The sequence below is a fragment of the Phocoena sinus genome, chromosome 1 (assembly GCF_008692025.1).
Source record: "Phocoena sinus isolate mPhoSin1 chromosome 1, mPhoSin1.pri, whole genome shotgun sequence".
Lineage (NCBI taxonomy): Eukaryota > Metazoa > Chordata > Mammalia > Artiodactyla > Phocoenidae > Phocoena > Phocoena sinus.
In genome coordinates, this window is record NC_045763.1 from 2,301,846 (window position 1) to 2,318,663 (window position 16,818).

Below are 16,818 nucleotides of genomic sequence, written 5' to 3' on the forward strand. Positions count from 1 at the left end.
TGCTCCCCAGGACCGGGGGGAACCTTACGGGTGGCCGTGGGCCGTGGACGGTGCTGGGGTCTGGCCTGGATCTGGCTGGCCACGCCCTGTGTGCCCCACGGCCAAGCAGGTCACAGCATGGAGAGCTGGGTGCACCAGCCCAGAGCCTGGGGGATGCGCAGCGCCCCCTGCCCCAGGCCCTACTGGCACCGGATGCCTGGCCCATGCAGGTGGGGGGCTACAGGCAGGGGCACGTGGGGCACACTCCCCAACACGGGCCACCTCAGAGAGACATGCCCCGGGGCCCCAGCTGGACCCGAGTGGCCGGAGTGGAGGTGGCGTCCCGACAGCCCTGGGAGGGTTGGGAGAGGACAGGACAGGACCCTTGCCCTCCTCTCCCACAGGAGGTTCAGGATTGGGGTGGTCTGCTGGAAGCGGGTCCCAGGAACTTGACCCCTTTGGGAAAGCCCCGGGGTGGGGTCCACCTGGTGATGCTACAGGAGCAGGTGCCCAGGACCCAGGGATCAAGGGCAGCAGCTTCTCTGGGCCAGGCCCGAGTGACAGGAGATAACTGCCTCTCACTCTTTGCTGGCAAGAGGGTCCCAGGTCCTCAGCTTCCCCACAGACACTTCCAACACGCATCTCCAGAAATCCCAGGAAGGACTCACGTGGAAGGAACCGCGATGTTCCTTCTAAATGTTTTTATTAGAGGGTCGGTTGACAAAGAAAAGAAACGTCAAAGCGGTTTTCTGCTCTAAGTTGAATACGTTTCCAAACCTCACACGGAATCAAACTGCACCAGAGAAGAGCAGCAGGGCCGGCTGCTCCCCAACATCAAGGCGCCCCAGACCTGGTGCCACGCGGCCGCCGAAGCCACAGCCTGGTGCCAAGAGGGCAGCTCAGCTGCGGCCCCAACCCGGAGCTCCCAGCAGGGCTTCGCCGTGACGCCCACGCCCACGTCAGCCGCAGCATCTGTGGCCTTGATGGCCCGAGGGTCATGAAGTGACAACCCTGAGCCACCAATGCACCCAGATGTCAGGTAGGTTTGGGGAACACCGTCACCTGGTGTCCACTCAGCCCAGTTAGGCACGGCTGCCCCAGGGCCGACAAAGGGCAGCCCTGGCAGTGACCGGAGAGCTGGGTCAGGTAGGTGTCAAGGCAGCCCCGCCATGTCCTTCGAGGAGGGCTGGCCGGGCCCTGGGGAACCCACGTGGTTGTACAGCAGGCCCGGCGTGTGGGGTGTGGGCCTCACGTGGGTCTGGCTCTGACCGCTACATGCCTGGGTCCGGGGGGGGGGCTCTCGCACATGCCTGCCAGCCGCCTGTCATTTTGACAAAACACATAAACTGTCCTTTGCAGGTCAAAGACCATGGAACACGCGTTCACTCAACAAGAAAAAGCTGGCGGGTCGGTTTTTCCTGTGCCGGCTGCTCCTGGAGCAGTGAGGTCAGTGAACTGCCGACTCAGAGCTGGAAATACCTAGAATGCCAGATGCTGAGACCCCCTTGTCCGGCACACGCTCCATGATTCCTGGCATCAAACTCCCCATGCCTCCTCCAGTCACCGCCACCCAGGTCCTGGAGCAAGCTGACGACGGTTGACCGCCCTGTCTGAGCATGGAAGCTGTTTTGCAGTGGGAAAGCTGCACACTGACCTCCAGACGCAGGTGTGACACCTCACGGCCCTGGTGCTGGTTTAGTCGACTGACACCCTGCCCTCCCGAAGTCCGGCCAGTGCAGCAGGCGAGTTGGGCCATCGCTCCCGGATGCCCTGCCTCCCACCCCAAAGCATCTACAGCAGCAGTAAGAAAAATGATTTTTGCCAATTCTAAGGTCACGTTTAAAAAATGTTTTATAAAAAGATTACGGTTTATAACAACTGGAAACCATGGACACCCCACATTTCTAAGCTGCAGTGCTGGAACTGTAGGATTTCAGAAGACATCGTGTCGTAGAAAAATAACCGTGCAGCTCGGCAAAATGCACGTCGTTCAGCCTCTCAACTTAGAACTAAATATTCACACCCAATTACAGTGTCCTTTCCCCCTGTGAATACAGTGATTTGCTGTGTGGCTACATGATTTCAGAACCCTGTGAGCAGTTAGTTCCAATATTCAAGTGATTTCATGAAAAGCACTGGCAGACTCAATTCGGTGCTGTGAAGGTGAAATGACTTGAGCGCATGTCAGCGTGGCACCCCCTACGACAGAATCGACTGGAAAACTGAACAGAGAATGCATATATCTTACAAACTACCGATGGTGAAGGAATAATTCAATATGACCACACGGAAGCCCTGCAGAGCCAGTGCGCCTGACAGTGCCTCCCTGGCAGCCTGAGGCAGTGGCCCGGCTGTCAGCGGAGCACAGTCACATGGGCGGCGGCGAGGTCCAGGTCCGTCTTGGACGGATACACCACCTTCAGGTGGCCCTCCTCATCCACCACCCGACCTGCTCCACCACCAGCGGGGTGCTCCCGGCCTGCTCAGCACCGGGAGTCGCCCTGGGGCCCGGGACTTGTCCAGGAATGGCATCGACTTCGTGGTCGGAGAGGGAACCTTCGTCTTTGTTTTCCAAAGTGTACTTGTTGATTTCTGCCATTTTCTGCAAATGAAAAATATCTTTTCAACTGAGAGATTAGAGGCAACCCAGGGAAGACAGGCTGCCGTCACCCAGATGGCAAAGGGCAGCGGACGCGCCGTCTGTCCCGTGGGGCCAGAGCCTCGGTGGGCAGGATGGGCGGGGCAGGACGCTCACCAGGATGAGGGCATCCATGATGTCCTTGCAAATCTGCAGGCTGGTGGCGCTCGTCACTTCCAGAAACAGGTCACAAGTGGTTTTCTTAATCTTCAACAGAAATTAGACAGATTTCAGGAAAGAATCAAGTTATCACAAGCAGACCCCAGCAACTGCAAGGTCTAATCTGCACAAAACCCTGTAAGACGGTGTCACACAAATCTGGACTGTCGCCCGCCTGAGGGGAGACAGACACCGGGGTGCGGCACACGTGGCGAGTCATGGTCGGCAGCGAGCACACACAGCCACACGCGTGAACACGACACGTGACGCGGTCTCAAAGGTGCCAGATGCTGGCACCACCACCTTCGTCTTCTCGCTGTTTGTTATGGCGGGAAAGAAATCACGTCGCCGTTTGCATCCACGAGGCACGGGTAATGCTCCCTTCCCGTCCAGCAGGTGAAGGTACCTGGGTGAGAAGAATACCGATAACAGGCACAGCTGTGGAAACACACCTAAAGGTGAGTGGACGAATCGCAGTTCTCTGCACACAGTAGGTGTCAGGTCAAGGGCACGTGACACAAGCAATTCAGAGGAGATGTTCCGCGAGGCCTCCTCGGCGCCCGAGCCAGCCGAGCCTGACCCTGGATCAAGTACAGCAGGCCTGGCTGCCCCTCATCCGTGGTGCGCTCTCCCTGCGCACCTGGTGGACATGCCGAGGGCCCCCCTCTGAGACAACACAAGGCCTGCACTCCTGGCACCTGCTTCTCTGAAGCCACGTGACACGGGGCCACGGTGGATCCTTCCCCCCGCCCCCCCGCCGCCCCCACCCAAGAACCCGAGAGGAGAGTGAACGAACGCTGGGGAGGTCTCCCGAGTTTGGGGCAGCTGCGGGAGCGCCGCAATGGCACGGCTGATGAAAGGGGCCCCACCTGTGCAGGCCCGACACGTTCTGCCTCTTCTTCTGCTTCCTGTGCTCCTCCGCCTCCAGCTGCAGCTGCCGCACCAGGTCCTTGGCCTTGACTTCCCGGCGCCCCAAGGGGACGATCTACGGGGTGGACACCGCACGTTGGCCCGTCGCTGGGGGTCCCAGCGGGAGGCTTCTGAGAGCTGACAGTCCTCCAGGCGGACGTCCAGCGGGCTGAGGATAGAGGCTGTCCCCATGTCACGTGCAGATATACTGTGCCTTCAGAGGTCACCCCGGGGCTGAATCTGAAACCCGCCTAATGCACAGCCGGCGGCTCCACGCCTGTGGTTCTGAGGAGGCCGAGGGAAGAGATGGGGCCAGCGGCCGGAGCCAGCCCCCTGGGAACACTCCTCCACCGGGGGCCCAAGGTGCCTCATGCGGAACCCAAGAGACCAGGAGCGGGGCCTTGGCAGAACTCACACTGCGGTCAACCTCAGATCAGGGCGTTTGCGACTGGGATATAAACCACAATTTCTGGTTAAAAGTTAGCGAGCAGGTGAAGGAAACCACTTTCAAAATCACCACCTCCTTTGATGAGTTTACTTTTGAAAGGAACTGTCAGCACAACCTGCTTTATTTTATGTTCCTGCTGGGGCAGAAAAGGGCCAGATTCTAGCCAAAATGGTCTGACTCAACCACCTGCATGTGTATTTTTTGAAAAACACACAAGGAACACTCAAACTGCAAACACCGGGATGCGTGGCCTCACCCTGAGGTCTTCTGGGGGGCGGGTGGCATACAGCAGGGGCCCCCGGATGGCTCTGAGGTCGTGGGTTGCGATGGTGGCCACCGTCCTCTTCTCACAAAGGTCCTCGTGCAGCTTTGTCTGCAATACAAGTTCAAGGGCAGGCAGAGCTCAGCATGCCAAGGCCGGAGGGCAAGCCCCCGCCACCCCAGCGCCCCCGGAGCAGCCTCCCCAGCCAAGTATTTATTTCGTGGAACCTCCGCTGGAAAGCTGGTATCTGCTTATCAGCAGAATTTCTTCTGCCCTAACTCTACTGTGCAATGCTTGAGACTTCAAAGAACCCGTCTCGAGCTGAAACTGATGACTGAATAAACAGATGTGTGACTTCAAAAGGAAAACAACCCCAGCAAGCGTTTCCTCCAAAACACTGATCTCCCAGTTCTGAGCTCCTGGCTTGGCTTCCTCCCCGCATGCACGTACAGCCTCAGCCCCGCAGGCCACGCTCGGGGTTGCCCACGTGCAAGGATGTGCTTTTTGCTTTAAAAGCTGGGCAGACTTCACAGAAGAACAAACTCTGAGTTTGTCTAGCTGAAACTTCACAAAAACTAAACAAGTCACCCAAGAACACGTTGGCAAGAGCTGACGATTTTAACACTCACGTGACACTGAACATGTCACCTATTGCGGAAGTCAGAAACCCACGCGCACAGCAGAGACTAAGGGACGCTGACTGCGCCGGGTCCCCTCCCCACCCCACCCCACCCGGGCCCGGCCGAGGCGCCCGGCAGGAGCGGTGGTCGCCCCGCCCACGGCCCGTCCTCCCCGCCCCCATCGCGGCCGCGGGCACCCACCTGGGAGGAGAGGAAGCGCTTGAGCGCATTCCCGGGCTGCAGGTCCATGCCCCGCACCACGGCGCCCACGATGAAGGGCCGCACGTCCCCGACCCCGGGGCTCACCCTGACCGTCAGCGGGGCCGGGTTCTCGGCCACGTGCAGGACCCGCAGCAGCAGCCGGCTGGCCTCGTCCACCCACGCCTCCTCGCCCTCGCCGCACTCCCTCTTCCTCCGCTCCCGCCGCTTCCTCCGCGCCTCCTCCCTGTCGGGGCCCTCGGTCTTGCCCCGGCTCCGGCAGCCCCCGCGGCCCCCAGCACGCAGGTACTCCAAGATGGACCTGGTCTGGCAGCCGCTGACCATCTTCTCCAGGCGCTTGTCCCGCAGCCTGTTCCCCCGGAAGTTGATGTCCTTGAGCCTGGGGCAGTCGGCCAGCTCTGCTGGGATCTCACTCAGCTGGTTGTTGGACAGGTCCAGCGTCTGCGAGGGAGACCAGGACGCATCAGACCCCCGGGCCCCGCCCTCCTGCCGCCTGCCCCGCCTCAGCCCCACGCCCCTCCCCCAGCCCAGCGCCCAGCACGGATGCAGTGACCCGGGCTCCTCGGAGGAGAGGCGCGAGTGGACTGCCAGTCGCCTCTGTGAAGTGCTGGTCTTGCCTGTGCTGCTTGACCACCGTGTCCCCGTAGTAACAACCACGGCAGAATTTCCCATAGATGGTTACGTTAGAGGGAAAAAGGACAACAAGGAACGCGGGGAATGTCTGGTTATAAACAAATAAGGACTTTACATGAGAAACAGGTTCCCCACAAAGTAGCGCTGAGACGTCTTTAATTAAATGAGCAAAAAAGCAAGAACAGAGCAAGAGTAACGCAGCACGAGCTCTCGTGCTCTCTCGTATCCTGCGTGCGCGTGACAGACAGCGAATCAGCGTCAACGCTGGGACGGTCCTGGGCCCTAGGCGGTGACGCGGGAGGAGGGAGTGGGGTCTACTGCTCCTGCGCCATAAGGAGGTTGGTGAAACCCTGCGGCCCGTGAAAAGGAACCTTCTGTGACGTCGCTGACGCGGTGGAAACGGGCCAAGTGGCCACCTCACGTGGTGGGCAGAGGGCAGGGTCCTGTGCCGCGGGAGGGACTCGGCTGGTGGTAAGGAGGACAGGGCCCCTCCCAGGAGGCCCAGGCGGCACGCAGCCCTGCAAGTAAACGGCTTCTTCCTCGTTCTCCTCCAGGGCCCGTGGCAAGCTCTGGATGGGCCCCGTTCGGCTTCGCTTGGACCTCACATGGAGCCTGGGGAGAAACCCTATAATCTGGTTTGGTGGGAGTAAGCACAGGGGACTGGCATTTGGACAGCGAGGCAGTGACGGGCGGCAGGAGCCTCCCCAGGGGCTGCAGATCCGGGAGCGCTCGGGCAGGCCCCTCCTCGCACCCAGGGAGCAGCGCCCACAGCAGCGTGGCTAGCGAGGAGTCCTGGTCCTGACAGGGACACCTCGGCCCCGAATGACTACAGCTGGGCCACAGCGGGTGGCAGATTTGTCACCAGCTGGGAAGGGGGGGCAGGGGCCCTGACTATCCACAAGATTCTGTCTGGTGTGGCTGGCACAGAGGGTGGTTTTAAGGGAGCTTCACAAACCCCGGTTATGAAGGAAACTCTGGCTCAGCAGTCAGGCTGCTGCGAGGCCGGAAGAACCAGGGTGGAGGAGGAGTGTGGCAGGTGGGTGGCCGACAGAGGGTGACAGAGGAGCCTCCGCGCAGCAGGACCGGAGGCTCGGGAGGGAGGGAGCAACTGCAGAGCAGACTTTGATCCTGCAGTCGACCCAGAAATGGAGAAAGAGAAGGTGAGCCTGACACGGTCTCCAGTCACCACTGGCGACCAAGCAATCAGTGGTCACGCGGGCTGTGGGTTAACCGGACGTCACACACCTGTCACCATTTGGTGCCTCTCCAGGCCTCTCCCCGCTCTCAGGTGAGACTGGACAGGCGGGCAGATGGGCTGAAGCGTGACCCTTCCAGGCTTCTCTGTGTCCTGCCCCCCACCCATGCTCACGCACACACCCACCCACCCGTGCACAGGACCTGGCGGTGCCCCCTGCACCCCAGCCTGGGGTCTCCTGGCCGCCTAGCTCACTGCTGACTGGTGGCCTCAGCAACAGCCAGTGCTGAGCCCAGGGCTACAGAGCTGCTCCTCCAGGACACGCCCAGGTGTCAGAACGCACCTGGACGGGAGGACGGGCTGGGGCCACCTAGACCAGGTAACCCTGTGTGCACTCAGCCTGGCCCGGGCCAGAGGAACCGGGCCCCCGCCCACGGGCAGGCTGTGAACAGCAGACCAGGGCTGGCATTTCAAGGTTGGGTTTGGACCTGCACACCCAGCTTGGAGTCTCAAGAGGGTGAACTCCACTGGCAACTCTCACTGCAGCGTGAAAACACAGCCGCCGCGGGTGGAAGGTCTGTGTCTCCACGAGGAAGAGACCCACAAAGAGCAGCAGAGGAAAGGCAGCAAGAGTGGGGGAGGGTGGCCCCCAGCCCCAACCAGAGCAGTGTCAGGCCAGCAGCCTGCTGAGGTGGTCTCCTCGGAAGGTGCAGGGGTACTGGGGCGGGGGTCTGTCAGGGGCCGCGATCGCCAAACACTGGGCATTTCGGAGCAGAGGGCAGCGGCAGCAGCCCAGGACCTGCCCCGGGGCCCTGCGGGAGACAAACGGGGAGCAAGGGCAGGCAGCAGACAGGGCTCTGGGGGTGCCATGTCCAGCAGAGGCAGGAAGACCACCGACGAGTTCAAAGCGGACCCCAGAGCAGGACACGCCACCCGCCGCCAGGCACACAGAGCCGCAGGTCCAATGGGGAGTGGAGTCCACGGGTTTCACGGCAGGAGCGTGAGTGCCAGAGGGAGAGCCTGCGGCTGAATTGCTGTCTGGATGGCGTAAAACTGCGCAGGGCAGGGGGCGGGGGCGGGAAACCCACAATCGCCGAAGGGAGAATGAAGTGAATTGAGTGCACGTGGAGGGCCTCCAGGCACCTGCCCAGAAGACACCCAGGCACTCCCTCCCTGTAGGTAACACAATAGTGACACCGGCCAGGCAGGGCCAGCCTCTGACCCTAGACTGTGACTCGACTGCTGGGCCGAGCTGCAGGGAAGGGACCCTAAATCCCTGGTTGTGAGACCCTACAGACACACACTCTACCCCTGGGGGTGTGGAAGGACCCTTCTGTTCCAGTTGATGGTGACCAGGCCGAGGGGACCTGAACCCACCATCTCCAACAGCAACTGAGAAAATAAGATGGAAGGATTTTTTAAATCAGTTTTTCGTCACTGGACAAAGGTTTCATGGTCAAAGTTCCACTTCCCTGTGAAATGTGATTATGGGAGGAGTCCCATAAGTGAGCGACACCAGACGACATGAGTGGGCACAGCTCCTGGCAGGGCTGGAGCAACCCTGAGTGCCGCGGCCCTTCAGCTGACGAACGTGCCGTCCCGGAACAGTTCATAAACCTGGGGGCACATCTGGCCTGCCCGTCCCTCCAGCAGTCCCTGGTGGCAGTGCCACGGGCCTGGGTAATGGTCACTTACAATGAGGGCATCCTTGGAGCATCACAGCCCTGCAGCTGAACCCCACGGGTAACAGAACCCCAGCGGGGAGAAGCCCAGCTGAGTGGGTATGGGGTCAGGACAGTGGTGAAGCCAGCTCTCCAGGCAGTTCACTGGGGAGGGAAGGACAGCTCCCCCTTCAGCTTCCTTGTCCCCGGCAGCTGCAGTGGGGAAGAGGGTCCGACCTTCACGGCTCCCAGGGGAAGTGGCACCAAGGAGCTCTCATTTGCTGTCTCCCGACTGGGAGGTGAGTGGGACAAGCAGGGGCCTGTGTGCTGTCACCTTGGTGGCCCCTACAGAACCACGCCTCCAGGTATTCACCTCCTTGTGTGGCATCTCCCACAACTCCAGACTGAGCTCTACTTACTGAATCAGCAGGTTGCAGTGGATGTGGCGGGCTGCTAGGTCCAGGTCTGTGCCTCAGGAAGGCCTGGCAGCTCCTGCCCTTGTGCTCCAAGGAGCCCTGAGCCGCCACGTGAGAGGTCAGACTACCCGGCGGGGACGGGAGACGTCCCAAGATGACGTGGAGAGAGGAGTCAGCCACGCCAGCCACGCCAGCTGAGCCTGGCCCTGAGCCCACGGCAGCTGACCGCAGCCACACGAGTGATCAACGGCAAGGCAGCAGCCGTCCAGCTGGGCCGGCCCACAGTGAAGAACCGTGAGCAAATGAAACGACTGCTGTGTTAAGTCACAGCCTTGGCGCGGCGATGCGGCCGCAGAGGACCCGCACCAGTGCTATCACCGCGCTTTCTTCATGGCACCGTGGTCATGCTCAGAGGGGAGGAGATGGGCAGGAGCCCAGGGCGCCGCTACAAGACACTGAGCTGAACCCACACTTTCTGGTTCCCAGCGCAGCTGTCCGACTCCCGCTGTCCCCCCACCTCACAGGAAGGACAGAGAACACCTCTGTCCTCGGAGCGCCAGGGTGTGGAGCAATGCTGCTTCACCCAGTTCTAGCAGCCGTTCCTCGTGAAGGCATCATATTAGGAAAGGCCCCCAAAGGACATCTAAGTCCAAAAGGGATTCCAAGTAGCTCTGACATGACACTCTCCGAGAAACAGGTCTCTTCATGTGAAAGAGATCGATGGAAGACTAAAAATGGGGAACAGGATGGACCGGGCGAGGGGGGACTGAGCAAGACATTCTCTTTCACCTGAATGAGGGTGTTCTGGACACAATAAAGGCGACTTTACTGGGCGGGCACCCAGAGGTACTACAGAACATTAACAAAACAAAACAAAACCCAAACTTGAATACTGCTAAGACGTTACAGATTGGAAGAAAAATATAAAAACGGTACACTCACATGACGCTATGTTAACCTACACATTTGGTACATCTACCTTCTGGGAAACAAAGAGACGTATGAAACAGGTGATGGAGTAGAAAGGGCTTGTATCATGTGTCACACCACAGCCCTGAAGGGAAGCTACAGCCCTGGGACCAGCATCCCAGGAGTCGTCGCCCACAGCTTCTTCCTGGAAATGCCAGTTAGCACGTGTCACTCTGCAGGGTGGCCTCCTGTTTCTCTTAACTATAAACACACACACAGATACACCCTGACATAAAGACATCTGTAAAATGAGTTGCGACATCTCAAGAGTAATTCCGCTGCAAAGAGATACACCCTGACATAAAGACATCTGTAAATGAGTTGGCGACATCTCAAGAGTAATTCCCGCTGCAAAGAGATACACCCTGACATAAAGACATCTGTAAAATGAGCTGGCGACATCTTAAGAGTAATTCCCGCTGCAAAGAGGTCAGCTGCTCAACTGCACACGCGTTTCATTGTTTTAAAGAAGTGCATTGGGAACCTACCTCAACATCATAAAGGCCACATACAACAGACCCACAGCAGACATCGTTCTCAATGGTGAAGAACTGAAAGCATTTCCTCTAAGATCAGGAACAAGACAAGGATGTCCACTCTCACCACTATTATTCAACAAAGTTTTGGAAGTCCTAGCCACAGCAATCAGAGAAGAAAAAGAAATAAAAGGAATACAAATTGGAAAAGAAGAAGTAAAACTCTCACTGTTGCACATGACATACTATACATAGATAATCCTAAAGGTGCCACCAGAAAACTACTAGAGCTCATCAATGAATTTGGTAAAGCTGCAGGATACAAAATTAATGCACAAAAATCTCTTGCACTCCTATACACTAACAGTGAAAGACCAGAAAGAGAAATTAAGGAAACAATCCCATTCACCATTCCAACAAAAGAATAAAAACACCCAGGAATAAACCTACCTAAGGAAGTAAAAGACCTGTACTCAGAAAACTATAAGACACTGATGAAAGAAATCAAAGAAGACACAAACAGATGGAGAGATATACCATGTTCTTGGATTAGAAGAATCAATATTGTGAAAATGACTATACTACCCAAAGCAATCTACAGATTCAATGCAATCCCTATCAAATTACCAACGGCATTTTTTTTTTTACAGAACTAGAACAAAAAATCTTAAATTTGTATGGAGAACATAAAAGACCCAGAATAGCCAAAGGAATCTTGAGGGGAAAAAACGGAGCTGGAGGATCAGGCTACCTGACTTCAGACTATACTACAAAGCTACAGTAATCAAGACAGTATGGTACTGGCACAAAACAGAAATACAGATCAATGGAACAGGACAGAAAGCCCAGAGATAAACCCACACACCTATAGTCAACTAATCTATGACAAGAAGGCAAGACTATACAATGGGGAAAAGACAGTCTCTTCAGTAAGTGGTGTTGGAAAAATTGGACAGCTACATGTAAAAGAATTAAATTAGAATACTCCCTAACACCATTCACAAAAATAAACTCAAACTGGATTAGAGACCTAAATTTAAGACGGGAAACTATAAAACTCTCAGAGGAAAAACACAAAAAGAACACTCCTTGACATAAATCACAGCAAGATCTTTTTTGATCCACCTCCTAGAGTAATGGCAATAAAAACAAAAATAAAACAAATGGGACCTAATGAAACTTAAAATCTTTTGCAAAGCAAAGGATACTACAAACAAGACGAAAAGGCAACCCTCAGAATGGGAAAAAATATTTGCAAACGAATCAATGGACAAAGGATTAATCTCCAAAATATATAAACAGCTCATGCAGCCTCAATATTAAAAAAACAAACAACCAATAAAAAAATGGGCAGAAGACCTAAACAGACATTTCTCCAAAGAGGACATACAGATGGCCAAGAAGCACATGAAAAGCTGCTCAACATCACTAATTATTAGAGAAATGCAAATCAAAACTACAATGAGCTATCACCTCACACCAGTCAGAATGGGCATCATCAGAAAATCTACAAACAACAAATGCTGGAGAGGGTGTGGAGAAAAGGGAACCCTCTTGCACTGCTGGTGGGAACGTAAATTGGTACAGCCACTATGGAGAACAGTATGCAGGTTCCTTAAAAAACTAAAAACACAACTACCATACGACCCAGCAATCCCACAACTGGGCATATACCCTGAAAAAAACCATAATTCAAAAGACACACGCACCCCAATGTTCACTGCAGCACTGTTTACAACAGCCAGGACATGGAAGCAACCCAAATGCGCATCAACAGAGGAATGGATAAAGAAGATGTGGTACATATATATACAATGGAATATTACTCAGCCATGAAAAGGAATGAAATTGAGTCATTTGTTGAGACGTGGATGGATCTAGAGACTGTCATACAGAGTGAAGTAAGTCAGAAAGAGAAAAACAAATATCGTATGTTAACGCATATATGGGGAAACCAGAAAAATGGTACAGACGAACCGATTTGCAAGGCAGAAGTAGACACAGATGTAGAGAACAAACGTATGGACACCAAGGGGGGAAAGCAGGTGGGTGGGTGGGTGGGATGAACTGGGATATTGGGCATTGACATATATACACTAATATGTATAAAATAGATAATAAGAACCTACTGTATATAAAAAAAAAGTCTGCATAAAAGGATGGCAATAAGGAGGAAGAAACAGAGGCCTGCCTCTTTAAAGACAGGAGCCTCTAGACTGGATTTAGGCCATGGTCACCGCAACTCCTGTCCTCTATTCTCTTCCTCAACAGACTTACTGGGCCCTTGTCCCGAGTTGGGACCTGGGGTTCCCGGATGAATAAAATAAACAAGCAGTCCGGTCCGTAAACAAGAAAGCCTAGACAAAACCCCAACCTATTTGCTATGTACTTTGGGAAACCCCTTCCGGCCTTCTGTAAGACAGGAATAACCACCCCTGCCTTGGAAAGCCGTTGTTGGGGTCAAGTGAACTATCACATGTGAAATCACACGCGTGGCCTTACGCAAATTCCCGTCATTTCACATCTCCACGTCCTGCCTGGGTGGCCCCACGCACAGGGCTCACCCAGTCCTTTCACAAACATTTGGAGATGCAAAAATTTAGACACCCATCCCTGCTGTTGACCTGCTTCCGACCTGAGCGGGAAGCCCAGTTAGTCCCACGATCACGAAACAGTGTGTTGCATGTTAAAGCCCAGTTGTGAGCAGAGTGTGCGGGGCGAGCCGAGAGGACCACCCGAGGACGGAGGCCAGGCTAGTGCGAGGGGACCCGGGGTGGGCCGGCTTCTCAGAGATACCGACGCTGGGGTGGCCCTTCCCGGCCGAGTTGGGACGGCTCGGCACCGGGAGGAGACCCCCGTCCGTGGCTACCACAGGGCCCGCCCCGCCCGCCCCGCTGACCGCTGACCTTGAGCGAGGCCAGGTGGGCGATTTCCGGGCTGAGCTCCCGGAGGCAGTTGTCGGCGGCCGCCAGTTCGCTGAGCAGCGGCAGCGCGCCGGGGCGGAAGAGCGCGGCGGGGAAGGCGTCCAGGCGGTTGCCGGTGAGGTTGAGGGTCTGCAGGCGCGGCGCGCAGCGCGCCAGGTCGGCGGGCAGCTCGCGCAGCCGGTGTTGCCACTGAGGTTGAGGCTCTGCAGCTGCGGGAAGCCGGCGGCTCGGCGGGGGCCGAGGCCCTGGCCCGGCGGCAGCGCCTCCAGCGCGTTGCCTGACAGGTCGAGCACGCGCAGCGCGGGCAGCGGGCCGAGCTCAGGGCTCAGGCCGGGCCCCAGCGCGTTGCGCCGCAGCACGAGGCTGTGCAGCTGCGGGAGGCCCTGAGCCAGGCCCGGGCCCGGCTCGCGCAGGCTGCCGCAGCCGCTCACCTCCAGGTAGTGCAGCAGCGGCAGCGTGAAGAGCCGCGGCGGCAGCCGCCCGCCCGCCGCGCGCACCCGCTGTTCCAGCCCGGGCCCGGTCAGCAGCAGCTCCCGCCGCCGCTCCCGCTCCGCCAGCTCCAGCTCCGGCCAGGCCTCCGACACCGCCGCAGCCGCCATCGCGCCGCCGCTCCCGCAGCCCCTGCCGGGGCGCTTCCGGGGCACGCGGAGCCACTTCCGGTATGGGCCGGAAGGAGTCGTCGAGAGCTGCGCGGACGCTAGAGCGCCTCAGCGAGGGCCATTGAGGAGCCCGGTGGGGTGTGGCTCGAGGCCGTCGCCGGCGGGGTTGGGGTCCTCACCTGGGGTCGTGTGGGTGGGCTCCCGGAGCGCCCAGGCCCACGTAGGGCCGTGAGTGCTGGGCCTCCGGCTGAGTCTTCCTGCCCGCGAGGATGTTGGGGAGCAGCGGGGACGGCCCCGCACGCCGTGCTCTGTGGTCTCGGCCGAGCCCCTAAGACAAGGCCGGAGAGCGAGTCTGCGGACGCGTCCGGCTCACGGACCTGAGGGAGACGCCCGGGAACGTGGTGACTCCCAGGTGGCCTAGAATTCAGGCTAAACGCCGTCTGAAGGGGAAGGGGGAGGAGATGAGTGCTTCTTAGGGGAGATGAACGGTCCTTAAGAGGACAGACGGGCGGAAGGACCGTGTGACAACGGGTGTGTTATCACTTCTAGTCCCTCCGGGGATGAGCCCGTCTTCCCTGGACGGTGCGCTCCCGGGAGGGCGTCTCTGACGATTGAGTTCCTTTGGGAGCATGTGTTTAGGCAGAAGGGGAGTTCAGACAAACCTCTCGCTGCGTTTACAGATTTCCAAGAGCACACAGCTCAGAATAGTCAGTATACCGAGGTGGTTCATTTCTGGGTGGTATGATCTGAACAACTAGTCATATTTCGGGGTGGCATCGTCTTCTACCCTTCAAAAACCTAACCAAGCTCCTCTTCGTAATTTCCCATCCGCTGGCTCCCTCTCCCTGCCCTGTGGCTATAACCCCCCAGCCGCCCTGTATTCAGAGTTGAGTTCACTCCCCTGCTGCAATCTTGCATTAAGTCTTCTTGCTGGTTTTTAACAAGCATACGGTGCACGGTTTTTTTTTTTTTTTTTCTTTCTTTCTTTTAGAGGTTAGTGATTTGTGTATTGGAATCACCAGGAAGTTACGAGTGACTGATGCCCCAGTCCCTGGTCCAGAGATTCCGGCCTAACAGGCTGGGCTGCAGCACGGGCATGGGGGTTTTACAAGCTCCCCACGTGTTCTGTTGGGTACGCGAGGTTGAGAGACTGCCAGGGATCAGATCGTTTCCATGTGTTAGGACGCACTAATCAGGGCTGTTTGGAGGAGGAGGGTGGGAGGAATAGCGCTGAGGTCGGCTGTCCTGTTCTCTGCCCGTTTGTAACTCCTCACCCCAGCAGCGTTTTCAGTTTTATTTTGTTTTGAAATTCCTGAACATTGTATTGAAGGGTGATGTACATCCAGAAAGTGTGCACATAGCATAAGTGAATTTTGTCCAGACTGAGCACATCCGTGTAGCCATCACGCAGAACAAGAAACCAGTGGTCACCAGTCCCCCCAGACCCCCCTATTGTAGTTTTGCCGGTTTTTGCACTTCGTGTATAAGGTGCAGGGCCGGCTCTCAGTGCCGGGCCTCTTTCGCCCCATGTCATGCCTCTGGGAGTCATTGTGTGTGGGAGGTACTTGCGGGTTGTTTGCTGTCTGGCGTTATAAGTGCGTTGTGACTGTACCATGTTTATTTCTAGCAGGGCCTTTGTGCTGCCCTGACTTTGCCCCCGTCAGCCCCAATAACCCCACACAGGAAAGACAGATTTTTGTCTCGGTTGCTGTTGTGACCAGTTCCATCTGTGAAGGGCAGGCAGTGACTGTCCCCCGGCAAGGCCGGGAGAGGTGAGAATGGGGCCCTAGGACCTCTTCCACCTGTGCCTTCTGAGCCGGCTTCCGCGCCCTCTGCGCGCTGCTGGGTCTCCTCAGTGATTTCTTGGAAGGTTGTACACACATGCATGATATCAGTGGCTTTCGGTTCCTGGAACCTGGGTGTTGTCTTGCTTAGTTTCTCGTGGTAGATTTCTGGGCCGCTGTCCAGCAGCTCATGCTAACACACATCATCTTGACAGGCTATGAGACTAGTAATAGTTTTACAGTAGCCAACACTGGAAACAGCCAATGACCGTCAACAGGAGAATGGATAATAAGTTGTGAGACGTTTCTTCACATGCATGACCACGTGGAGACCGTGTCTGAGCAGCACGCAGCAGCATGAATGACGGACGGTCAGGGTCGTGATGGGGAGGGAGGAAAGCAACTCACACCGGGATACACGCGGTATGATGCCACGTGCACAGCTTAAAGATACGTCAGACTCAAGATTCTTTTGTCTAGGGATACATGCCTGTGTGGTGTCTGTGAAGACAGCCGAGGTTGGTACTGCAGACAGAGCGGCCAGACCCCAGTGCCACCGCCATCTCTTCTCCAGCTGCACCGAGCTGCTTGGTCGGCCTGCAGGGTGCAGCTGGTGCATCCAGACCCCCTCTCCATCCCCTTCCCTGCCCTAGTCTCAGTCCCCATCGCTGTCCCCGCCCTGGTCCCCGACCATGTCTCCACCCGGCTGAGGCTGGGAGCTGGAGGCCCTGGACACCTGGCAGTGCTTGCCCTCCTGCCACGGTCCCAGCCTCCCGGGTAATTTGATTTAGGATCCCTGAATTTGGTAAACAGCATTCCCAAGCGTTGTCTCCTTACCCCGTGGGGGGAGAGAGATCTCCATCTAGAACCCTAGCAGTGGTTCCAGCAACGCCTCCCACCTTCAGCAGGACACTGCTCCCCTCCATT

The 16,818-nt window shown here is 56.9% G+C and overlaps 1 protein-coding gene across 1 annotated transcript; it reads right to left on the reverse strand.

The window, feature by feature from the left end:
• Nucleotides 1-665: 665 nt before the first annotated feature.
• On the reverse strand, nucleotides 666-14,139 carry LRRC47 (leucine rich repeat containing 47). The gene is given in 11 exon segments (XM_032650207.1): nucleotides 666-2,428; nucleotides 2,431-2,581; nucleotides 2,735-2,824; nucleotides 3,080-3,102; nucleotides 3,105-3,162; nucleotides 3,164-3,182; nucleotides 3,646-3,761; nucleotides 4,390-4,506; nucleotides 5,217-5,675; nucleotides 13,491-13,688; nucleotides 13,691-14,139. Coding segments are annotated over 11 exon segments (1,743 nt in total). The 5' UTR covers nucleotides 14,108-14,139; the 3' UTR covers nucleotides 666-2,333.
• Between the last annotated feature and the right edge of the window lie 2,679 nt (nucleotides 14,140-16,818).